This window comes from Sciurus carolinensis, chromosome 12 (assembly GCF_902686445.1).
Source record: "Sciurus carolinensis chromosome 12, mSciCar1.2, whole genome shotgun sequence".
NCBI classification, from domain to species: Eukaryota; Metazoa; Chordata; class Mammalia; order Rodentia; family Sciuridae; genus Sciurus; species Sciurus carolinensis.
In genome coordinates, this window is record NC_062224.1 from 114,047,021 (window position 1) to 114,072,275 (window position 25,255).

General features: G+C 36.7%; 1 protein-coding gene and 1 pseudogene across 3 annotated transcripts in view; both read left to right on the top strand.

The window, feature by feature from the left end:
* The window catches only part of Nme7 (NME/NM23 family member 7), a 174,407-nt gene that overhangs the window by 52,922 nt on the left and 96,230 nt on the right, over positions 1-25,255 (top strand). For all 3 annotated transcript variants that reach the window (XM_047520309.1, XM_047520310.1, XM_047520308.1), the window contains exon 7: positions 7,719-7,824. In XM_047520309.1, the coding sequence (XP_047376265.1) occupies positions 7,719-7,824 (106 nt within the window). The remainder of the gene's footprint in view (positions 1-7,718; positions 7,825-25,255) is intronic.
* Positions 20,595-21,717, top strand: LOC124961572 (40S ribosomal protein SA-like; annotated as a pseudogene).

Below are 25,255 nucleotides of genomic sequence, written 5' to 3' on the forward strand. Positions count from 1 at the left end.
TAATTTTAAATCCAAGGAAAAATGTTCATCTCTTACATTATCCTTCTGCTACATTTAACATATTTGAGGGTGTCTCCTTTTGAATACTCACCCTATTTTAATTTTGTTATCTCACCATTGATGTTTTTCATACCTTGTAGACCGTGATCTTTGCCTTGTTAATTGATTTTTCTTCCTTCACTTTCTCTCATCTTTTTAAGTATTGGTATTATTCACGCTTCTTTTCCTGGTCTATTGTTAATTTAATTTAATTTTCAGTCTTCTGGCCTATAAAATAGGTAATAGTTGCACCTGTATCATGGAGTTCTTCTGAGGATTAATGAGCTTATTTATGTCCTTAGGATAGGACGTAGAATATAATATTTAACGAATAGATAATAACTTTTTAAATTATTATCGATACTTCATTTTAATTGCACTTCCCAATCTACATCTGTACATTCTACTAGACATAATGCCACTAGTCCTGTACCACATGACAGTATTTACATCAGTGATAAGCCACAGAGCTAACAGTGGTCCTTGAAGAGTATATTGCCATCTTAGTTGGTGTAAATGCAACTCTGTGATGTTCACACATCTCCTTGCCTTTCCCCCAGCCTTGCATCTTGTCTCTCCCTGTGTGCCCTGTTGTTCTTGCTCAACTGTGTATGCTCACTCTGCCACTTTGCCTTGGAATGCCATCTCTCCTTATGCCCAAGCATTCTTTACTTGTCCTTTAAAATTCAGCTCAGAGTTCTTCAGCATTATGGGTACAAATTCTTCATTCAGATATATGATTTGCAAATATTTTCTCATGGGGTATGTGGCTTGCATTTTCCATCTCTTCAACAGTGTCATTGGGTGAGAAGTTTTTACTCTTGATGAAGTTCTGCTTTTCAGTGTATTCTCTCATTTATTGTGGTTTTGGTGTCACAACTAAGGAACTGTTGCCTCACCAAGTATCACAGATTTCTCTCCATTGTTCTGGAAAGTTTAGTTTCAGGTTTTACTTTTGTCTCTGTGGTCCATTTTGAGTGTTTTTTCTGACAGAATTTGCTGAAGATGGTCCTTCCTGCACTTCACTGCCTTGCACCTGTGTTGACTATGTGTAGGGCTCTACTTCTGGATTCTGTTCTGTGCTTTTTATCCATTAGTCTCAGTATGCCAATTTTATACTTATTTCAAAAATCACAATTAAAATTCAATAATAGATTTGAGTAGGCATGTCATCAAAGAAGATAGATGAGTGGTAAATAAGCATGTGAAAAAGCTTTGTTAGATATTAGAGAGATGTTGATTAGAACCACACTTCCTAAAGACTGACCATAGCAAGTGCCTAGGATGAGAAGAACTAGAATTCACCACAATCTCTGCTGGGAATTAAAAGTCATGCAACCACTTGACAGTTTAGAAGTTTCCCAGAAAGTTAATGTACATCTCCCCTATGACACAACCATTCCACCCTGAAGTGTTTACTCAAGAGAAATGAAAGAAAATGTCAGTGCAAAGAGGACTTGTGTGCAGATATTCATAGCAGCTTCATTCTCACACCACACTGCCTGTCACTTGTGTCTCCTCAATTTACAGTGGCAGAAACTGGGACTCAGGGAGCTTAGTTACCTTGCCCATTTGAGGACTTGAGCCCAGACACTGGCTCCAGAGCCCCTGTGCTTAGCTACTGTTCTCCACCACATGTGCTGGAAGTAGGCACCTGCTTTGCTTCAAATGTTATAGACTTTTAGAATTCAATTTTAAAAAGTATAGGAAAGAAAATTTGTCATTACCAATCCTTCCAGCAAAGTTTTGAAGAGATTACCTATTTATGACATATTCCATCCAACTCATTCCTGTGATCATGTGTATAGTTTACATACTAAACATCATCTTACATTGTTTTAATTGGATTCCTTTTTCCATTTGATATTTTATTATAACATTTTAGATGACTTCATATTTTATTAATGTTTTGGATTATTTTCTGAGAACAGATTTGTTATTTTAGGTTATGTAGAGAAATCTAAGTATGCTTTTTGCAGTTTTTATCTGGGGAATTTACAAAACTATTTAAAATTACCATGTATAGATAAAAAGTTTCAGAAAAGCTGTTCACTGGAAATCATTTAGCAATATTTTTATATTTTAATTAAGATACTAATATAGGTTTGTCAAATATTTTAATGCAATTACCATGGGATCTTATTAGGGTGAAAATTTATGAAGCAGTGCAACTATAATTTTATGCTTTGTTTAAAAATTAATATGCTTAAACTTTATCAAATTGAATCTGGATTTTTGATTTGTTGAAAAGTTTTTTTTTTCCTTTTTATGTTAGACAATTTAGGGAAACATAGTATCCAAGAATGATAGCACAAATGTTTGCAAGGAGAACAGCTTTATATAAAATGTTTAGCCCCGCAAATCACAAAAGAACATGAAGCTTCTGTGGTGACTTTATATTTATTCTGTGAACACTTTAAATTGGTTGCCATAACAGTGACCTACTAAAAATGTTTTTGCAAATGTTATTTTGGATTACTAGGTGGGATGAATATAACTAATGGCACAGGGGAAAAAGAGAAAGCACAACATAGAGCCGTAAGTAGAATTGTTTACTTTTACAAAGAAGTGAGATATGTATGTACAGGTACACACACACGCATACACACATACACACAAATGGGTGTAAACCTCTATACTTTTTGTCTTAAATAAATATTTGTTCATCATATGTGAGTATCTGGGAAGCTAACTTCCATTTTTAAAAATTGAACAAGAAAATAAATTAGAATTTGAGTTTAAATAATTGGCCAATTTTAACAAGTGGTTGAGTAATTCGTTAACACTAAAGGTAGGATACTATAGCATTGTTTTTTCACTTAAGAACTAGATATGACAGAAAAAGTTCAGGGTTTTGGAGTCATAATGACATGGATTTGAATCCTGACTTTGCCACATTAACTTTAAAGGCCTTGGTACTCAAAATGAGCCTCATTTTTCTCGTTTGTACTGTGTGGCTATATTTATTTTTATTTTTTAAATTTTAATTTATTTTTATTGTAAACAAATGGGATACATGTTGTTTCTGTTTGTACATGGAGTAACAGCATACCATTTGCATAATCATACATTTACATAGGGTAATGATGTTTGAATCATTCTGTTATTTTGTCCTTCCCCCCACCCCTCCCTCCCATCTTTTCCTCTACACAGTTCCTCCTTCCTCCATTCTTGCCCCCCTCCCACCCCCCATTATGTGTCATCATCCACTTATCAGTGAGATCATTCGTCCTTTGGTTTTTTGAGATTGGCTTATCTCACTTAGCATGATATTCTCCAGTTTCATCCTTTTGCCTGCAAATGCCATAATTTTATTATTCTTTATGGCTGAGTAATATTCCATTGTGTGTATATATATATATATATATATATATATATATATATATATATATATATACCACAGTTTCTTTATCCTTTCATCAATTGAAGGACATCTAGGTTGGTTCCACAATCTGGCTATTGTGAATTGAGCAGCTCTGAACATTGATGTGGCTGTATCTCTGTAGTATGCTGATTTTAAGTCCTTTGGGTATAGGCCAAGGAGTGGGATAGCTGGGTCAAATGGTGGTTCCATTCCAAGTTTTCTAAGGAATCTCCACACTGCTTTCCAGAGTGGCTGCACTAATTTGCAGCCCCACCAGCAATGTATGAGTGTACCTTTTTCCCCACATCCTCTCCAACACCTATTGTTGCTTGTATTCTTGATAATCACCATTCTAATTGGGATGAGATGGAATCTTAGTGTAGTTTTGATTTGCATTTCTCTTATTACTAAAGATGGTGAACATTTTTTTCATATGTTTGTTGATTGCTTGTAGATCTTCTTCTGTGAAGTATCAGTTCATATCCTTTGGCTATATTTATTTTACTTAGCACTTGCAGAATTTATAAGTTTCTGAATTTCATCCATTCCAAAGTATTTATTGAGAACTACTAGTGAATAAATGCCTGGCTTGAGTTTCTGTTTTCTTCTGATGGGGAGTGTCAAATAATAAACAAGTCAATAGACACAACATTTTGGTTGGTAAGTGCTTTGATGGAAATAGAGAGAAAGGGAATAGAAAGACTAGGTGGACAAGGACTGTTTGGAGTAAGGGCGTGGAGTGCTGTCGAATGCAGGAAATCCTCACAGTCTCTGTTTGAGAGATATGAAGGAAATGGAGAAAACTATGAAGATATCTGGGGAAGGAACATTTCATGAAGAAATGCCAAAGATGGGAACATATCTGCTGTGTTTGAAGAACCTCGCAGGGGCAAGGCTAGTGATGCCAGGGCAGGAACAGAAGTGGCTGGAGGTTGGGTCAGAGCTGTTGCCAGTAGGCAGGTTGTATGAGGCCTTGTAGGACCTCTAGGACTCTAAACTTCACCCTGAATGAGATGGGAGACGTGGAGGCAGTGTGTGGAGGCAGGGCAGGATCTGGGTTTCATTCTGCCTGCAGTGTGAAAAGAGCAGGCTGGTTGGGGACAGGAACGTCGTGGGGAACACTGGAATGGAGAGCTGTTAGCTCAGTTCTGTCTTCACAGGGGGTGGCCTGGTGGAGGTGCTTCAGTTCCTGATATATGTTGAAAGATTTCTAGATAATCGGATAGATGAGTGAGAAAAGGGAGGCATCAGGGATCACCTTCTGTGTCTTTCCTGTATGTGTACTTGGGTACAGGGAAAACAGGGTGGCAGAGAAAGAACAGATTTTTGGAGTGAAAGCATGAATTCTGTTTTGGACTTTTTGAACACCTAATGTCTGAAGTGGTATTTGCAATTATGATGTGGAGTTTAGGAAGGGGGTTGGGTTGGAGGTAGAAATGTGGGAGCCAAGAGATGACAGATGGCATTTAAAGTTGTGGGACAAGATCTCCACCAGGAGGATGACTGTAGATAGAAGACAGACTGAACCACAGAGTACTGCCACACATAGAGGTCACACAGACAGGAGAAAGCCGGCAAAGGAGACTGAGAGAAGTAACTGCTGAGGTGGGAAGAAGGCCAGATGATTAACGCATTTCAGGACTTGGGGGTGCTCAAATGAGTCAAATACCATTGGGTCAAAAAGGGTCAGTTCTGAGATTAACCTGCACACTTGGTAACATGGAGTGGTAAGAGATCTTTTTTTTTTTATTATGTGTTTTTTTATTAAAATCATTTTTATTTTTGCAGACTATATTTTGATTATTGTACATAAATGGGCTACAACTTTTCATTTCTATGGTTGAACACAATGTAGATTCACACCATTCATTAATCATACATATACATAGGGTAATACTGTTGGTTTCATTCTACTATCTTTCTGTCCCCTACCCCTTCCCACCCCATTTTCTTCTACAACATCCAAAGTTCCTTCATTCTTCTCTTCCCCCTGCCACTCCCCTCGTTATGTATTGTCATGTACTTATCAGAGAAAACATTCAGCCTTTGGTTTTTTGGGCTTGGCTTATTTCACTTAGCATGATACTTTCCAACTTCATCCATTTACTAGCAAATGTCATAATTTTATTCTTCTTTATGACTGAGTAATGTTCCATTGTGCATATATACCACAGTTTCTTTATCCATTCATCTATTGAAGGGCATCTAGGTTGGTTCCACAATCTAGCTATTGTGAATTGAGATACTATGAACATTGTTGTGGCTGCATCACTGTAGTATGATGATTTTAAGTCCTTTGGGTCTAGATCAAGGAGTGGGATAGCTGGGTCAAGTGGTGGTTCCATTCCAAGTTTTCTGAGGAATCTCCATACTGCTTTCCAGAGTGGCTGCACCAATTTGTAATTCCATCAGCAATGTGTGAGTGTGCCTTTTTCCCCACATCCAGCCAACACTTATTATTGCTTGTGTTCTAATTGGAGTTAGATGAACTCTTTGGGTGGTTTTAATTTGCATTTCTCTAATTACTAGGGATGATGAGCACTTTTTCGTATATTTGTTGATCACCTATGTATCTTCTTCTGTGAAGTGTCTGCCCATTTCCTTAACCCATTTATTAATTGGGTTCTTTGTATTTTAAGTTCTTTATAACTTTGGAAATGAGTGCTCAGTCTGAAGTGTGTGTGGAAAAGATTTTCTCCCACTCTGTAGGCTCTCTTTTCACATTATTGATTGTTTTCTGTGCTGAGAAAAACTTTTTAGTTTGAATCTATACCATTTATTGATTCTTGCTTTTATTTCTTACACTCTGGGGGTCTTGTTAAGGAAGTCTGGTCCTAAGCCAACGTGATGGAGATTTGGGCCTACTTTTTCTTCTATTTGGTGCAGGGTCTCGGGCCTAATTCCTAGATCCTTGATCCATTTTGAGTTGATCTTGATGAACAGTTTTGGTGGAATAAAAACCTGATCGTTTGTGGAATAAAGACATCTCTTCTGAGTTTTGTCATGAAGGTGGCAGAGAAGTTGGAGTTCTGGAAAGCGCACACCCTTTCTCTTTTGCAACTCTCCCAAGCTTTCTTGTCCTCCCAGTTCCACTTCATTCCACCAGTGATTACCTGCTTGGGCCCTGGGGGTATCTCGGTTCTTATTTGTACCATAAGGTCTGCTAATACTGTGTAATCAAAAGATCTTGTGCAGGATGAAAAGTGGTAATTGATGATGTTATTGATCCAGAAGAGTGGTAAAGGGAGCAATATGATAGAGAGGAACTCAGTGTCTAAGGAACAGAATATTTTAAATTTTATTCTAAGATATCTCACCACTGGAACAGCTCAAGCATGTATACCAATATTTGAACAAGTCCTCTTACTCTTTTAGTTAAAGAAAATGTCATTAGTATGGCATATCTTGTGATCTTTCAATTTTAAGTTCAATTAAAAAGGTGAATATCTCTTTTGAGCCAGGCATTGTTTTAGGTACTTTGGGGTCTACAAAGATATGCAATTAGTTCCAGTCTTCAAATTTATAATTTGGTAGAGGCAGTACCTGAATAATCACAACTTTGAGGGAGAAGAGGGTGAAGACTAGGGCACCAGGAAAAGCCTCCTAGAGGAAATGGTATTTAAAGTAACCCTTTATGCCTTACAAGGGTTTTGGTGCTTTATAGGGAATAGTGAAAATAATAGTAAGAAAATTTAAAGACAGGAAAGCATCTAAGTACTTAAAAGACCTAATTAATGTGAATATCTCTGTGTCTGATTCAGGTTGCTGGGTTGTCATTTTAACGAACCATATGCAAAGCAAATACTACAACCTGAATTGGGCTATAAAACATGGTGCATTTGACTTATGCTAGAACTATTATAAGTTAGTTTTAACCACCTGTTGTTCTCAGATTCCTGAATGTTAATCTCTATTTCTATAAAGATTTCCTTGTTTTAAATTTTATTTTACATACTTTAATGAAAAGTTTAAAAATAGATTTGTATCTTATGAACTATGCTTTGGGGAAGATAAGAACTTCATAATGATTACTTCCAATATCCAAACTTTAAGACCTTGTCAGTTATAATCAGAAACAAAATGATCCCTAATGTATGCTTTAATACTTCTTCATATGTTCTTTTGATTCTAAGCCTTGAAACAGGGTTACGTTAATCAGTTATTCTTTATAAAACTCACATTTAGGAACTTTGAAACAAAGAATTTATATTATGAAATTTTAAAACTACTTGCATAATCTACACCTATTAAGAAAAATCCTGTAAGTTAAATTGAAGAGGTCATATGGGTCAAAGTCTTTTCTCTCCGTCTTTAGGAAATGGAATTGTTTTTCCCTTCGAGTGGAGGTTGTGGGCCAGCGAACACTGCTAAGTTTACCAGTTGTACCTGCTGCATCGTCAAGCCTCATGCTGTCAGTGAAGGTAAGTGTTAGGTTGAGTACAGTAGCTCCAATATATTTTGGTAATAGAACAGTTTGTTTCACTAATGATTATTTTCTTGATGAATTTTACATGATGAAATTAAAGTATATTTTTAATATTTCAATTTATTGGCACTGGCATTGTGGTTTAGTGGTAGTGTGCTTGCCTAGCACTTGTGAGGTCCTAGGTTCAATCCTCAGCACCACATAAAAATAAAAAAATAAAGGTATTGTATCTACCTACAACTAAAAAATATACATATTAAATTTTTTTCAATTTATTTTTTCTTTGAAGGTATATAATAAGAGATGTCAAGTTATGAGGGGAAATCTGTCCAAATCTCCATCTTTATCTTTGTGCATTTTTAGAAGGTGTTCCTTGGGTTACTGATCATGGTCTTGCTCACTCCTGTTAACAGGTTTTGGGTCCTTGACTTTAATTTTCCTCTTGTCCTTCCAATCACTTAACTGTGATTCACGTAATTTACTTAAGTAGCACTCCTAATGTTTAATTTTTTTATTTATTCTAATTAGTTTTACATGACAGCAGAATGCATTTCTTTCTATTCATTGTACATGAATGGATCACAACTTTCATTTCTCTGGTGGTACATGATGTAGAGTCACACCATTTGTGCAATCATACATGTACCTAGGGTAATGATATCAATCTCATCCCACCATCTTTCCTATGCCCTCTCTCTTCCCCTCTCTCCCCTCTGCCCATCCAAAGTTCTTCCATTCTTCCCCTTCCGCCTCCCTTGCCCCATGATGGATCAGCATCCACATATCAGAGAGAATGACCTTTGGTTTTGGGGAGTTGACTTATTTTGCTTAACATGACTTTCCAACTCTGTCCATTTACCTGCAAATACCATAATTTTATTCTCCTGTAAGACTAAGTAATGTTCCATCCTGTATATACCACACTTTCTTTATCCATTCATCTATTGAAGGACATCTAGGTTGGTTCTATAGCTTAGCTATTGTGAATTGAGCTACTATAAAAATTGATGTGACTTTGTCACTGTAGTATGCTGATTAAGGCCTTTGGGTGTACATCAAAGAGTGGGATAGCTGGGTCATATGATGGTTCCATTCCAAGTTTTCTAAGGAATCTCTATAGTTCCAGAGTGGTTGCAGTAATTTGCATTCCCACCAGCAATGTATCAATGTACCTTTTACCCCACATCCTTGCCAACACTTATTGTTCCTTGTATTCTGGATAATTGCCATTCTGACTAGGGTAAGCTGAAATCTTAGAGTGGTTCTGATTTGCATTTCTCTAATTACTAGAGATGTTGAACATTTTTTCATATATTTGTTGATCAATTGTATATCTTCTGCGAAGTGTCTGCTTAGTTCCTTAGCCCATTTATTGATTGGGTTATTATTATTATTTTTTGGTGTTAAGTTTTTTGAATTCTTTATATATCCTAGAGATTAGTGCTCTATCTCATGTGTGTGTGGTAAAGATTTTCTCCTGCTCTGTTGGCTCTCTCTTCATGTTATTGATTGTTTCCTTTGCTGAGAATAAGCTTTTAGTTTGAATCCATCCCCTTTATTGATTCTTGCTTTTATTTTTTGTGCTGTAGGAGTCTTGTTAAGGAAGTCAGGTCCTAAGCTGACATGATGAAGATTTGGGCCTACTTTTTCTTCTGTTAAGTGCAGGGTCTCTGGTGTAATTCCTATGTCCTTGGATCCAATTTGAGTTGAGTTTTGTGCAGGTTGAGAGATAGGAGTTTAATTTTGTTTTGCTGCATATGGATTTCCAGTTTTCCCAGCAACATGTGTTGAAGAGGCTATCTTTTCTCCCAATTTATGTTGTTGGCACCTTTGTCTACTATGAGGTAACTGTGTTTATGTGGGTCTTTGTGTCTTCCATTCTGTGCCATTGGTCTACCTGTCTAATTTGGTGCCAATACCATGCTGTTTTTGTTACTACATATCTGTAGTGTAGTTTAAGATCTGATATTGTGATGCCTCCTGCTTAACTTTTCTTGCTAAAGGATTGCTTTGGCTATACTAGGTCTCTTATTTTTCAAATGAATTTCATAATTACTTTCTCTATTTCTATGAGGAAAGATGGGATTTTAATAGGACTGAATTCATATAATGCTTTTGTTAGTGTGGCCATTTTGACAATATTAATTCTGTCTATCCAAGAACATGGGAGATCTTTCCATCTTCTGAGGTCTTCTTCAATTTCTTTCTTTAGTGTTCTGTAGTTTTCATTGTAGAGGTCTTTCACCTCTTTTGTTAGATTGATTCCCAAGTTTTTTTTTTTTTTTTTTGAGGTTATTGTGAATTTCTCTTTCAGAGGATTCATCACTAATGTATAGAAATGCATTAGATTCATGGGTGTTGGTTTTATATCCTGCTATTTTCCTGAATTCATTTATTAGTTCCAGAAGATTTCTGGTGGAATTTTTTAGATCCTCTAAATTTAGAATCATGTCTTGGCAAATAGTGATGTTTGAGTTCTTCTTTTCCTATTTGTATCCCTCTAATTTCTTTCTTCTGTCTAATTGCTCTGGCTAGAGTTTCAAGGATTGTGTTGAATAGAAGCAGTGAGAGAGGGCATCTTGTCTTATTCCAGTTTTTAGAGGGAATACTTCCAATTATTTTCCATTTAGAATGATGTTGGCCTTGGGTTTAGCATAAATAGCTTTTACAATGTTGAGAGGTATGTTCCTGCTATCCCCATTTTTTCTAGTGTTTTGAACATGAAGGGAGTGCTGTTTTGTCAAATGTCTTTTTTGCATCTATTGAGATGATCATATGATTCTTTTCTTTAAGTTATGGATGTGATGAATTACATTTATTGATTTCTGTATGTTGATCCAATTCTGTATCCTGGGATGAACCCCACTTGGTCATGTTGCATTATCTTTTTAATATGTTTTTGTATGTACCAGAATTTTATTAAGAATGTTTGAATCTATATTCATCAGGGATATTGGTCTGAAGTTTTCTTACCTTGATGTGTCTTTGTCTGGTTTTAGTATCAGAGTGATGCTAACTTCACAGAATATGTTTGGAAGGGTTCCCTCCTTTTCAGTTTCGTGGAATACTTTGACGAGTATTGGTATTAGTTTTTCTTTGTAGGTCTTCTAGAACTCCGCTGAGAATTCATCTGGTCCTGGGTTTTTCTTTGTTAGTAGACTTTTGAAGGCATATTCTATTTCATTTCTTAAAATTGATCTGTTTAACTTGTCAGTACTCCTGATTCAATTTGGGTATTTCTTATGTCTCAAAAATTTGTCATTGTCTTCAAGATTTTCTATTTTGTTGGAGTACAAATTTTCAAAGTAGTTTCTAATTATCTTCTGTATTTCAGTAGTATCTGTTGTGATATTTCCTTTTTCATCACAAATTTTAGTAATTTGAGTTTTTTCTCTCTTTATTAGTGTGGCTAGGGGTTTATCAATTTTATTTATTTTTTCAAACAACCAACTATTTTGGTTTTGTCATTTTTTTTGTTTCTTTTATTTCAATTTCATTGATTTCAGCTCTGATTTTAATTATTTTCTGTCTTCTTTTTTTATTGTAAACACATGGGATACATGTTGTTTCTCTGGTTGTACATGGAGTAAAGGCATACCATTTGTGTAATCATAAATTTACATAGGGTAATGTTGTTTGATTCATTCTGTTATTTTTCCCTTCCCCCCACCCCCACCCATCTTTTCCTCTACACAGTTCCTCCTTCCTCCATTCTTGCCCCCCTCCCACCCCCCATTATGTGTCATCATCCACTTATCAGTGAGATCATTCGTCCTTTAGTTTTTTGAGATTGGCTTATCTCACTTAGCATGATATTCTCCAATTTCATCCATTTGCCTGCAAATGCCATAATTTTATTATTCTTTATGGCTGAGTAATATTCCATTGTATATACATACCACAGTTTCTTTATCCTTTCATCAATTGAAGGACATCTAGGCTGGTTCCACAGTCTGGCTATGGTGAATTGAGCAGCTATGAACATTGATGTGGCTGTATCTCTGTGGTTTGCTGATTTTAAGTCCTTTGGGTATAGGCCGAGGAGTGGAATAGCTGGGTCAAATGGTGGTTCCATTTCAAGCTTTCTGAGGAATCTCCATACTGCTTTCCAGAGTGGCTGCACTAATTTGCAACCCCACCAGCAATGTATGAGTGTACCTTTTCCCCACATCCTCGCCAACAACTATTGTTGTATTCTTGATAATCACCATTCTAATTGGGATGAGATGGAATCTTAGTGTAGTTTTGATTTGCATTTCTCTTATCTTCTACTCTTTTGATGTTGATTTGTTCTTCTTTTTCTAGGGCTTTGAGATGTAATATTAGGTCATTTATTTGTTGACTTTTAATTCTTTTAACGAATGAGCTCTGTACAATGAACTTTCCTCTTAGCACTGTCTTCATAGTGTCCCAGAGATTTCAATATGTTGTATCAGTATTCTCCTTTACTTTGTGTGTTTTTTAATCTCCTCCTTAATGTCTTCTATTATACATATGTCATTCAATACTATATTATTTAGTCTTCAGGTGTTGGAGTAACTTCTATTTTTCATTTTGTCATTGATTTCTAATTTCATTCAATTATGATCTGATAGAATACAGGGGAGTATCTCTTTTTTTGTATTTGCTAAGAGTTGCTTTGTGGCCTAACATATAGTCTGTTCTAGAGAAGGATCTGTGTACTGCTGAGAAAAAATTGTATACACTAGTTTTTGGGCGGAATATTCTATATATGTCTGTTAAGTCTTAGTTATTGATTGCATTATTGAGTGCTATAGTTTCTTTGTTTAGTTTTTGTTTAGAAAATCTATCCAGTGGTGAGGGAGGTGTGTTAAATTCACCCAGTATTATTGTGTCATGGTCTATTTGACTCTTAAATTTGAGAAGGGTTTTTTTTGATGTACATAGATGCTCCATTGTTTGGGGCATAAATATTTATGATTGTTATGTCTTGTTAATGTATGATTCCCATAAGCAGTATGAAATATCCTTCTTTGTCCCTTCTGACTAACTTTGGTTTGAAGTTCACTTTATCTGATATGAGGATATAAACACCTGCTTTTTTACACAGTCTGTGAGAATGATAATGTTTTTTCTGTCCTTTCACGTTCAGTCTCTGGATGTCTTTTCCTATGAGATGTGTCTCTTAAAGGCAGCATATTGTTGGGTCTTTTTTAAAAATTCAATCTGCTCTGTCTTTTGATTAATGAATTTCAACAATTAACATTCAGGGTTATTATTGAGATATTCTTTGTGTTCCCCGGTCCTTTTGCTTTATTTTTGTTTTTTACTTGACTTGGTTTCTCCTGTGATTGGCTTTTCCTTAAGGATAGTTCCTTCCTTTGCTGACTTTGATTGTTTTTCATTTCCTTCTCAAGGAATATTTTGCTGATAATGTTCTATAGTGCAGGCTTTTGAATTGTAAATTCTTTTAACTTTTGTTTATCATGGAAGGTTTTTATTTCATCATCAGATCTGAAGCTTAATTTTGCTGGATGTAAGATTCCTGGTTGGCATCTATTTTCTTTCAGAGTTTGGTATATTTTGTTCCAGGACCTCCTGGCTTTGAGGGTCTGGGTTGAGAAATCTGCTGAGATCTGAATTGATTTCCCCCCATATCTAATCTGATACTTTTCTCTTGCAACCTTTAAAAGTCTATCTTTACTCTGTATGCTGGGCATTTCATTATAGTGTGCCTTGTTTTGGATCTGTTGTGATTTTGTACATCTGGTGTCCTATGTGTCCAATAAACCTTTCTTGTATTTGATTTTCCATTTCATTCTTCAGGTTTGGAAAATTTTCTGGTATTTTGTTGAAAGATTGTGCATTTCTTTGGTTTGTATCTCTGTGTCTTCCTCTATCCCAATAATTCTTAAATTTAATCTTTTCATGTTATCCCATATTTCTTGGAGATTCCGGTTATGGTTTCTTACCATCTTCACTGTGTCTAGATTATATATTTTGTCTTTATTGACTGAAGTTCTGTCTTCCAAGTAATCTGTCTTTTGGTGATGCTTTCTATTGAGTTTTAATTTGATCATATCCTTCATTTCTAAGATTTCTGTTTGTTTTTTTTCCAGACTCTTTATCTCTTTATTGAAGTGATCTTTTTGTTGCCTGCATTTGCTTTTTTTTTATTATTTTTTTTATTGTAAACAAATGGGATACATGTTGTTTCTCTATTTGTACATGGAGTCAAGGCATACCATTTGTGTAATCATAAATTTACATAGGGTAATGTTGTTCGATTCATTCTGTTATTTTTTTTTCCTTCCCCGCCACCCCTCCCATCCCTCTTTTCCCTCTATACAGTCCTTCCTTCCTCCATTCTTATCCCTAACCTTATTCCTTATCCTTATCCCTAACCTTATTCCTTATTCCTTATCCCTAACCCTAAACCAAACCCTAACCCTAACGCTAACCCCTCCCACCCCCCCATTATATGTCCTCATCCACTTATCAGCGAGATCATTCGTCCTTTAGTTTTTGGAGATTGGCTTATCTCACTTAGCATGAGATTCTCCAATTTCATCCATTTGCCTGCAAATGCCATAATTTTATCATTATTCATGGAGGAGTAATATTCCATTGTATATATATGCCACAGTTTCTTTATCCATTCATCAATTTAAGGACGTCTAGGTTGGTTCCACAGTCTGGCTATGGTGAATTGAGCAGCAATGAACATTGATGTGGCTGTATCTCTGTAGTATGCTGATTTTAAGTCCTTTGGGTATAGGCCGAGGAGTGGGATAGCTGGGTCAAATGGTGGTTCCATTCCAAGCTTTCTGAGGAATCTCCATACTGCTTTCCAGAGTGGCTGCACTAATTTGCAACCCCACCAGCAATGTATGAGTGTACCTTTTTCCCCACATCCTTGCCAACACCTATTGTTGCTTGTGTTCTTGATAATCACCATTCTAATTGGGGTGAGATGGAATCTTAGGGTAGTTTTGATTTGCAGTTCTCTTATTACTAGAGATGTTGAACATTTTTTCATATATCTGTTGATTGCTTGTACATCTTCTTCTGTGAAGTATCTGTTCATATCCTCAGCCCATTTGTTGATTGGGTTATTTGTATTCTTGGTGTAGAGTTTTTTGAGTTCTTTATATATTCTGGAAATTAGTGCTCTATCTGAAGTATGAGTGGCAAAGATTTTCTCCCACTCTGTAGGCTCTCTCTTCGCATTGCTGATAGTTTCCTTTGTTGAGAGAAAGCTATTTAGTATGAATCTATCCCAGTTATTGATTCTTGCTTTTATTTCTTGTGCTATGGGAGTCTTGTTAAGGAAGTCTGATCCTAAGCCAATAAGTTGAAGATTTGGACCTACTTTTTCTTCTATAAGATGCAGGGTCTCTGGTCTGATTTCAAGGTCCTTGATCCATTTTGAGTTGAGTTTTGTGCAGCGTGAGAGATAGGGGTTTAATTTCATTCTGTTGCATATGGTTTTCCAGTTTTCCCAGCACCATTTGTTGAAGAGGCTATCTTTACTCCATTGCATATTTTTGGCCCCTTTGTCTAGTATTTATTTGGGTTTGTGTCTGTGTCCTCTATTCTGTACCATTGATCTACTTGTCTATTTTGGTACCAATACCATGCCGTTTTTGTTACTATTGCTTTGTAATAGAGTTGAAGATCTGGTATTGCGATACCCCTGCTTCGCTCTTTCTACTGAGGATTGCTTTAGCTATTCTGGGTTTTTTATTCTTCCACATGAATTTCATAATTGCTTGCTCTATTTCTGTAAGGTACATCATTGGGATTTTAATTGGAATTGCATTGAATCTGTATAGCACTTCAGGTAGTATGACCATTTTGACAATATTAATTCTGCCTATCCAAGAACATGGGAGATCTTTCCATCTTCTAAGGTTTTCTTTAATTTCTTTCTTTAGTGTTCTGTAGTTCTCATTGTAGAGGTCTTTTACCTCTTTTGTGAGATTGATTCCCAAGTATTTTATTTTTTTCTATGCTATTGTGAATGGGGTCATTTTCCTAACTTCTCTTTCTGAAGATTCATCACTTATGTATAAAAATGCATTGGATTTATGAGCATTGATCTTGTAACCTGCTACTGTACTGAATTCCCTTATGAGTTCTAAAAGTTTTCTGGTGGAATTTCTAGGTTCCTCTAAATATATAATCATGTCATCGGCAAACAGGGATAGTTTGAGTTCTTCTTTTCCAATTTGTATCCCTTTAATTTCTTTGGTCTGTCTAATTGCTCTGACTAGAGTTTCAAGGACGATGTTGAATAGAAGTAGTGAAGGAGGGCATCCCTGCCTTGTTCCAGTTTTTAGGGGGAATGCTTTCAGTTTTTCACCATTTAGAATGATATTGGCCATGGGCTTAGCATAGATGGCCTTTACAATGTTAAGGAATGTTCCCACTACCCCAATTTTTTCTAGTGTTTTGAGCATGAAGGGATGCTATATTTTATTGAATGCTTTTTTTGCATCTATCGAAATAATCATGTGATTCTTAACTTTAAGTCTGTTGATATGTTGAATGACATTTATTGATTTCTGGATGTTGAACCAACCTTGCATCCCTGGGATAAAACCCACTTGATCGTGGTGCACTATCTTTTTAATATATTTTTGTATGCAATTTGCTAAAATTTTGTTGAGAATTTTTGCATCGATGTTCATTAAGGATATTGGTCTGAAATTTTCTTTCCTTGATGTGTCTCTGTCTGGTTTAGGTATCAGGGTGATATTGGCTTCATAGAATGAGTTTGGGAGGGTTCCCTCCTCTTCTATTTCATGGAATACTTTGAGGATTATTGAATTGAGCTCTTCTTTAAAGGTTTTGAAGAACTCGGCTAAGAACCCATCTGGTCCTGGACTTTTCTTTGTTGGTAGGCTTTTGATGACCTCTTCTATTTCATTGCTTGAAATTGATTTATTTAAGTTGTGTATGTCCTCCTCGTTCAGTTTAGGTAATTCGTATGTCTCTAGAAACCTGTTGATATCTTCGAGGTTTTCTGTTTTGTTGGAGTATAGATTTTCAAAATAGCTTCTAATTATGTTTTGTATATCACTTGTGTCTGGCGGGACTTGGAGCTCGTTCTGTGCAGAAAGGCTCTCACTGGGTGGCCTGATCCGAGAAGCTTGCCGTGTGGGAGGAGCCCACCACCGGAGTGAGCAGGGCTACCTGGGGAAGACTCTAGCTGCCCTGCCCTGCTCTGATAAGCCGCCCCTATCCGGGCCTGCTGCCCAGGCCGAGCTTCACCCGGTGGGGGAGACTCACCCCGTGGCTCTATTTTAGTCCGAGTCTCTCAGTGCCTCCCCTTCTTGAATCCTGGGTTCTGCAGCGACTGGAAATGCAGTCACCCTCTAGTCTGCCATCTTGGATTCTGGCCTGCATTTGCTTTTTTATATCATCCTTTACTTTGTGATTTCAATTATATATATTCTGAATTCCTCCTCTGATGTTTTTCCTAATGTGCTGTTAAAACTTTCTGTTACTATAGTGTCTTGGTTTCTTTGGGGTGTTTTCTACCCTTGTTTTTTCATGTTGTTCACGTGTCTCCCCTCTAGCAGTATGCATCCAAGGTATTACAGTTTCTACCCTATAGATTTATAGTGTCCCCTGTAGGTTTCTAATAACTTGCCTTTAAGGTGGAGATCAATATTAACAGTACCCAATACAAACAATATGCAACCTTGAATCAAGTAGCCCCTATTAAAATGTTTACAGTTTTGTCCCAATAAACAGAAATAATGTGTTTGATTATTATCTGCACTATATAAACATTAGCTTTGCAATAGTGTCTACAGTTTCTAAAGGTGGATGAAGAAAGCATGGGCGGCAGTGTAGGGTGTGATGTTTATGAGGTAGGAGATGAGAATATAGAAGTTTAGATCATAGCAAAAGTGAAAGAGGAATTAATATAAGTCGGGTGTTAGCAGGAGCGAAGAGAGAAATGGACTCTCAGGTGTAGCCAGGCCTACAGGGACCTTGGCGATGGTCTTCCAGGTCCTGGTTGTCATCTCTAAATAGAAGTGGCCATGTCTCTAGTTGATAAGACTGTGGATGTAATGAAATGTTGAATTTATTATTAGATTAACTTGGCCTCTTCTCAGTTGGTGGTTTATGTTTATCTTTTCCTATAATAATCCCATCTCCCGGTATATTTCATTTTACCTGTGGTCTAGTCTTAACATGACAGAAGAAGTTTAAAAAGGACTTGCTGATAGAAGAGCAACTGAAATTGAATCTGCAGAGTTTTCACGATCACATTATCTCTCAAGGCCCCACTGTATTGGGTACCACGCCTTCAACATATGAACTTTTGGGGGACATTTATGATCTAAAACATAATAGTGAATGTGAGGCAATTGCAGTCTTTTTATAAATATAGATTGAAATACATATTATCATTTGGGGAATCAGGTTAAAAGGGAGGAAATATCAGGTGAATATTCTTGTGTTGTTCTTACATTTTTAATTTAAAAAATATGCAACATGTTTATTTTTATGTAGTTAGTTTAATTCCATTCATAAAAAGAAATTTTGCTCTCAACATGCTCTCTAGGTTTGAATTCTGGTTCTGCTACTTACTAGTCATGGACTATTGGACGGATTACTTCACCTCATTGAACCATTCCTATTTGTTAGATAAGAGTGATAGTATGCTTTCTTTATGGGGTGACTATGATACTGTGTGTAGTACTTACCCTGCACTTGGATAAGGCTATTATCAGTGTTAGACATTGCTACTCTTTCATGACTGCCATTGCTACTAGTTTCATTATCTTTTAATTTTTAAGTGAAATTGAATAGTTCTCTAGTAAGAGCAGTAGTTTAAAATGCTCGAAAATCCAACATCCACAGGGACAAAAATCCTTTTCACTAAGAAAAAATACTTTAAATTTTCCCCAGTTAAAGTCTAGGTCTAAGTTAAGTTCATGAAGTAAGATTATTGTTTACATCTGGTTAATTCAGCAGCTATTTTCTGATTGCCTCTTCAAGTTGGCACTGGGCAGGAAGTGGTAACCTAATTTAGGAGAGCCTCTTTTGTACACAACTGGCTAAACATTTTAGGCTTTTATAGTATTAGAACCCTGAAATATTGTTAGAAATTTTTCTTATAACAGATTAATTCATTAAATAACTTTATTACGTTATTCATAACGTAGTCCTTTAGCACTTTGTTTCTTCATCAATGAAATGAGTTAAAATGGCTTGAAAGTTTTATCTAAACCTTTAAGTGAGAAACTATAGAAAATTCTTGTAAGAGGAAGTTATATTCTGTATCTCAATGCTGTTTGGTTGTAAAAATTAATTCAATTTCATGGAGAATATTTTCAAGCAACTTTAGATTTTTTAAGAAAAAAGATGGAGGACCTTTGGGATTGTCTGCATTTAATTAACTATGAAGCAGATTATGTATTAGAATATTATATAGTTTGTAAATTTGTTGCCACAATTACCTCTGAAATACTAATTGAAATAGGACGGGTAGCAGAAAGGTCTTACCTGTCCAGTTTCTCACTTCTTAAAATCAGATTGTCCTTACTCAGAGTCTCTTTGCAAGAGTTTTAATGTCCACCCTAAGGGTACTTTTGATGCCGTGTGCACCAAAAACCCTAGAAGACACATTCCACCAATGCATCCTCATGAATTTGGGCTGATTGACTTGGTTGACTTAGTATTAAATTTCCCTCCTGTAATTCATGTTCCAGGTAACTGTAAAAGAGGTGTGAATTTTTTTGGTGTAAAGAGATTAAATTAAGTATCATAAATCTCAGTTTCAACAACAACAAAAAGCTAGAAATGGGCCCAGATTTGCTTAGAATGTCACAACTTTGGAATTCTGTGATTGTTCTGGGTTCTTTCTGAAAGAACAAACAAGTGGAATTTATAACAGATGTACCAAATATATGGAAATGCATGTAAGACTGACTTTGAGTACATAGAGCTCAGCATGCAGTTTTGAAACATAAAATAATAGGCAGTGATAATATTCTATGGATTTGTAAGTTATGGCAGTTTTAAATGAAATTAATGATTGTTTGATTTAGGAGGAATCAAAAGTTCTACTAGACCTTACTGAAGAATCTTAACTTTCAGGAAGGATAACATTCAGTGATCCTGAAGAGATAGATATGTGTTAAGCTTTAAAAACTTCGTTTTAAAATAATGAAATTTGTTTGCTAATGTGTCTCAACATCTAGTAACCTATAGAGGCAAATGGGCGTCTTGGGATTGTCAGTTGTAATGACTTGGGTAAAGGAAGAGGATCCTCAAATCTCCTTTATGAGATTATTGGAAAGGCCCTTTCCCAAGTATAGAACAAAAAGAGTTTCATTTTTATTACAAATTGCAGTTCATGTCTGTGAAGTGCTAAACACTTCACAAATTTAGTGAATTATTTAACTGACAAAGAGAGTGGTTATTACATGAAACCCATTTCACAGAGAAGAACCCTGAGCAGTAAGATGTTAACTTGTGTTAAAATCACACAGCTCTTGGGGGATGGAGTTGGTATTTGTACCAAGATTGTTCTCGTTCTGTCACATTGTATCATTCATCCCCTTGGTGGACGATCCCTTAGAGCTATAAAACCATACCATCAGATTTAGTTATTAATCCCCTTTTATCGGTGTGGAATCTAAAAAGGTAACACCCTGAATCCAAAATGAGTTAATTTCACAGCTGGGGTTATTTGCTGTATTCCATTAATATAAACATCAGTTGATCAGAAAACAAACTGTAGGCCTTTCCATGCTACCCAGGGAGGGGTCCATAGGCATTGTTCTTGATTCCCGTCATAACTTAAAGGGAAACTGTCACAATGTCCGGAGCCCTTGATGTCCTGCAAATGAAGGAAGAGGATGTCCTCAAATTCTTTGCAGCAGGAACCCACTTAGGTGGCACCAACCTTGATTTCCAGGAAAAGTGATGGCATACACGTCATAAATCTGAAGAGAACCTGGGAGAAGCTTCTGCTGGCAGCTCATGCCATTGTTGCCATCGAAAACCCCGCTGATGTCAGTGTCATATCCTCTAGGAATACGTGCCAGCAGGCTGTGCTGAAGTTTGCTGCTGCCACCAGAGCCACTCCTATTGCTGGCCGCTTCACTCCTGGAACCTTCACTAACCAGATCCAGGCAGCCTTCTGGGAGCCACGTCTTCTAGTGGTTACTGATCCCAGGGCTGACCACCCGACTCGTACAGAAGCATCTTATGTCAATCTGCCCACCATTGCTCTGTGTAACACAGACTCTCCTCTGCGCTACGTGGACATTGCCATTCCATGCAACAATAAGGGAGCTCGTTCTGTGGGTCTGATGTGGGGGATGCTGGCCCGAGAAGTTCTGTTCATGCGTGGCACTATTTCCCATGAACACCCGCAGGAGGTCACGCCTGATCTCTACTTCTACAGAGATCCTAAAGAGACTGAAAAGGAAGAGCAGGCTGCTGCTGAAAAAGCTGTGACCAAGGAGGAATTTCAGGGCAAATGGACTACTCAGCTCCTGAGTTCACAGCTACTCAACCTGAAGTTGCAGACTGGTCTGAGGTGTGCAGGTGCCCTCTGTGCCTATCCAGCAGTTCCCTACTGAAGACTGGAGTGCCCAGCCGGCCACTGAAGACTGGTCTGCAGCTCCCACTGCTGAGGCTACTGAGTGGGTAGGAGCAACCACTGAGTGGTCTTGAGCTGTGCTGCAAAATGGACATAAGGTTACGGAAAATAAGCACACCATTTTATTAAAAAAAAAAAAAAAAAAAAGAAAGAAAGAAAGAAAGAAAACAAACTGTATGAGGTTACATAGTAGTTAGAATGAAGGGTGTTTTAATAACTAACATCTTACCTAGGTGAAAAATATTCACGGCTCATGGTAAAATTTAGAGATTACTGCTATGCTGGCTGAGTTAATGGCAGTTAAGAAATGAATAATAAACAAGTTCTTGAGAATTACATAGTTGAATACCTCTCTAAAACTTTCTCAGTTAAATGAGAATAATACTTAGGAACACACCCTACATCCCCAACATTGGGCATTATACCCAGGGACACTTTATCACTGAGCCACATCCCCAGCCTTTTTATATTTTATTTTGAGACAGGGTCTCTAAGTTGCCAAGGCTGGCCTTGAACTTGCAGTTCTCCTGGCCCAGCTTCCAAAACAACTGGGATTACAGGACTGTGCCACTATATCTGGCAGCAATCATGCTTTTTTTTTTTTTTTTTTTTTTTTTTTGGGTGCTGGGGATTGAACCCAGGGCCTTGTGCTTACAAGGCAAGCACTCTACTGACTGAGCTATCTCCCCAGCCCCAGCAATCATGCTTTTTATGTTTTAAAAGATATTGATTTGAGTAAAAGCAGAGTTTTTTTTTTTTTCTTCTTTTTTTTTTAATTTGGAGTAGTCTGTTTTTCCTAAGTGCAGTGTGCTCTCTCTGAGTTCCACCTCTGGAGTCAGTCAAATGTTGGTGGAAAGTCTTTGGGAAAGAATAGCATCTATACTAAACAGGTACAGACTTTCTTCTTGTTATTCTTGCCAAACAGTATATAGCACATCTACTTACATAGTATTTACTTGTGCTAGTTATTATAAGTAGTCTAAAGATGATTTAAATTGTGGGAGGCTGTATGTGGGGTATATGCAAACACTGCCATTTCATCCCAAGGATGTGGACATCTGCACATTTTGATGTCCCTGGGTGTCCTGGAGTCCATTCTGCTATATTTTTTTCTAGCACTAGTGAAGACCTTTAGGCTCCCTGATTTGCCTTATTTTTTTTCTATTCTTGGCACCTTATCAGTCATCCTTTTATATCCAGAATGTGCATCTCTTCTTTCTCCCTACTCTTAAAATGTCATTTGCTAGCCAGATACCTCCCCACCCCAGTATGGTAGGCATCCAAACATCAGAAAATGTGGTCTCTAGGATCATGGTGGTGGTCGTTTTTTTAATTTGTTGATCTCCTTTATCAACTTAGTACATGATTAGATCAAAAAATCCTAATGTGTGCTTGAAAAGAAGGGTATTTGGTGCAGTATCCTCTATATTTAAATAAGTATTTATTCAATTAGATTGTTCAAATCTATATAACCTTTTACTTTATCTGCTTGATCAAGACTTTTTATCCAAAAAAACCTGTTAATTCTCACATGTTAAAATGACCTGTTATTATTATATGTGATTTTTTCCTTTGAATTTTGACTTTTATTTTACTTCGTATATTCTGAGACTTCATTATTTGTGATTATTATGTCTTTTTTCTCATTTCATACTATTTCACTTTATTCCCATTGTTTTTTATTGCTTACTTTAGACGGTGTTGTATCTTTATGTAACTTTTCTTTCAGCTTTTTCCTTCCTACATATTTTATTTTCATTATGACTGACTTTGGTGATTTCTTTTTAAAAATTAGAAGAAAAATTTCAATCCATTCTGTAGCCTTGTTAATAGTTGGATTTAATCTCTTGCCCTTTATTTTGATTGCTGATCTGTGTAGATTCACTTCTTATTTATCTTGCTCAAAGTTTTTTTCCCCCCACTCTTCCTCTCTCTCCTTTTTTTCCCCCTTTCTAGCTTTTTATTGGATGGATGAAGTTTTCTTATTGTACTCCTTTTTTGTTTATTTCCTGGTTTGAAAACCATAGATCAGAAGTTAGCAAACAATAGCCCTTGGGCCACATGGGCTCAGCTGTGAGTCGTGTGAATAAAGTTCTGCTGCGACTCAGCACACCTGTGCATTGTCTATGACCATGTTTATGCCTCAGTAGCAGAACTGAATAGTTGTAACCATGTGACCTGCAAAACCTGAAATATTAACTATCTGTTCCTTTACAGAATGTTTGCCATAAATTGTAATTTTTAATTGGTTATGCCAAAAATTTAGCATGTATATTGAGCTCTAAATTTTATTAATACATTCTGAACTTACCATCATTTTTGTCCTGAAATAAGATAAAAATTTTAGAATGCTGTAAATAGCGTCTGAATCTTTGATTTTTCTGTTATTGTGAGAATGTTAATTCTCTTGTTTTTAGCCTTCATTTTTTTGGGGGGGAGGGTTACCAGGGATTGAACTCAGGGGCACTGAACCAATGAACTGCTTTCCCAGCCCCATTTTGTATTTTATTTAGAGACGGTCTCACCGAGTTGCTTAGCACCTCACTAACTTGCTGAGGCTGACTTTGAACGCAGAGCTGCTGGGATTACAGACGTGCCCAGCTAGCCTTTGTTTTTTAAATCAACATTATTGACACATAATTTACATAACATAAAACGCATTCCTTCTAAGTGTATAGTTTTGGCAATACATTAGTATCTCAAACTCCCATAGTCAAGAAATTCTGTATAATGTATAGATTTGTTCTTTCCTGATGTCTTCATTTTAGAGACATTTAGATGGTTTTGATTGATAATTTGATGGCTTCATTGATTAATGCTGTGTTAAAGCAGGAGTAATGAATAGATTAATTCCAAACTTAATTATGTGCCTTTATAATTATGGTCTCCATCAAAGACAAGCAATGGAAAGTCACTGTGTCATTTATCTTCTGAAGTCAGGCTGTACCCTTCACACTTGACTGGAACAACAACTATCCGTTGCTAGGCAGCCAAGCACCAGTGCCTAGCAACTGTGATATCTGCATCAGGAACCTTAGGGTCTCTTCAGAGCGGAATGTCATGTAGTTAAAGCAGAAGATCTGTGCTTTTCTGTCAGAATTAGAGGAAGCAAGAATCTAGAGGGAGGAATGGGTGAGCAGTCAGTGAACATCCTACTAGAGCACTGGCAAGTGTGATCATAATTTACGTTTGGAATGACCATTACATTTTTATGCCTTTGACACTCATTTGTGATCTTGGAAACATTTCTTGATCTTCCTAAAGCCTCATTATTTCATGTGTGAAAATGGAAGTGACAGAATCTAGTTCATAAGTAAGTTAATACTTGTGGTGCACTTAGCACAGGTTGCAATGTAAAGCATTCAATAAAATGTTAGTTGCTAGTAATAGTTTTAGAGATCATATGATACAACATTTTTTAAAAAATAGAATCAATAGTGCTTCTTATCTATTGCTTTATAACAAATGACCCTGAACTTAGTTTCTTAGAAACAATTTGTTATTGTTTATAATCCTGTGACTTTTCAGATGACAGTTTCTTCTGTGGCATACCAGGAGTTGTTTGTGTGGCTTCAGTCAGTTGAGACCATGGCTGGAGGTACAAGATTGTTTCTCATTCCCCAGAGACTTTCCACGTGGCCTCTCACCATGCTATAACCTAGGCTGGGCTTCTACAGCATGGTTGCTGCTTCCTGGAGGAGCATTCCAAGATATTCCCCAGTGTAGCAGTGCCCATCAAGCCTCTGCTTCCACATGCGTTAATGTCCCAGGTGGCCCAGCCCAGAGTCCATATGGGAGGGGATTCCACAAATGTTTGAACACCAGGAGTTAG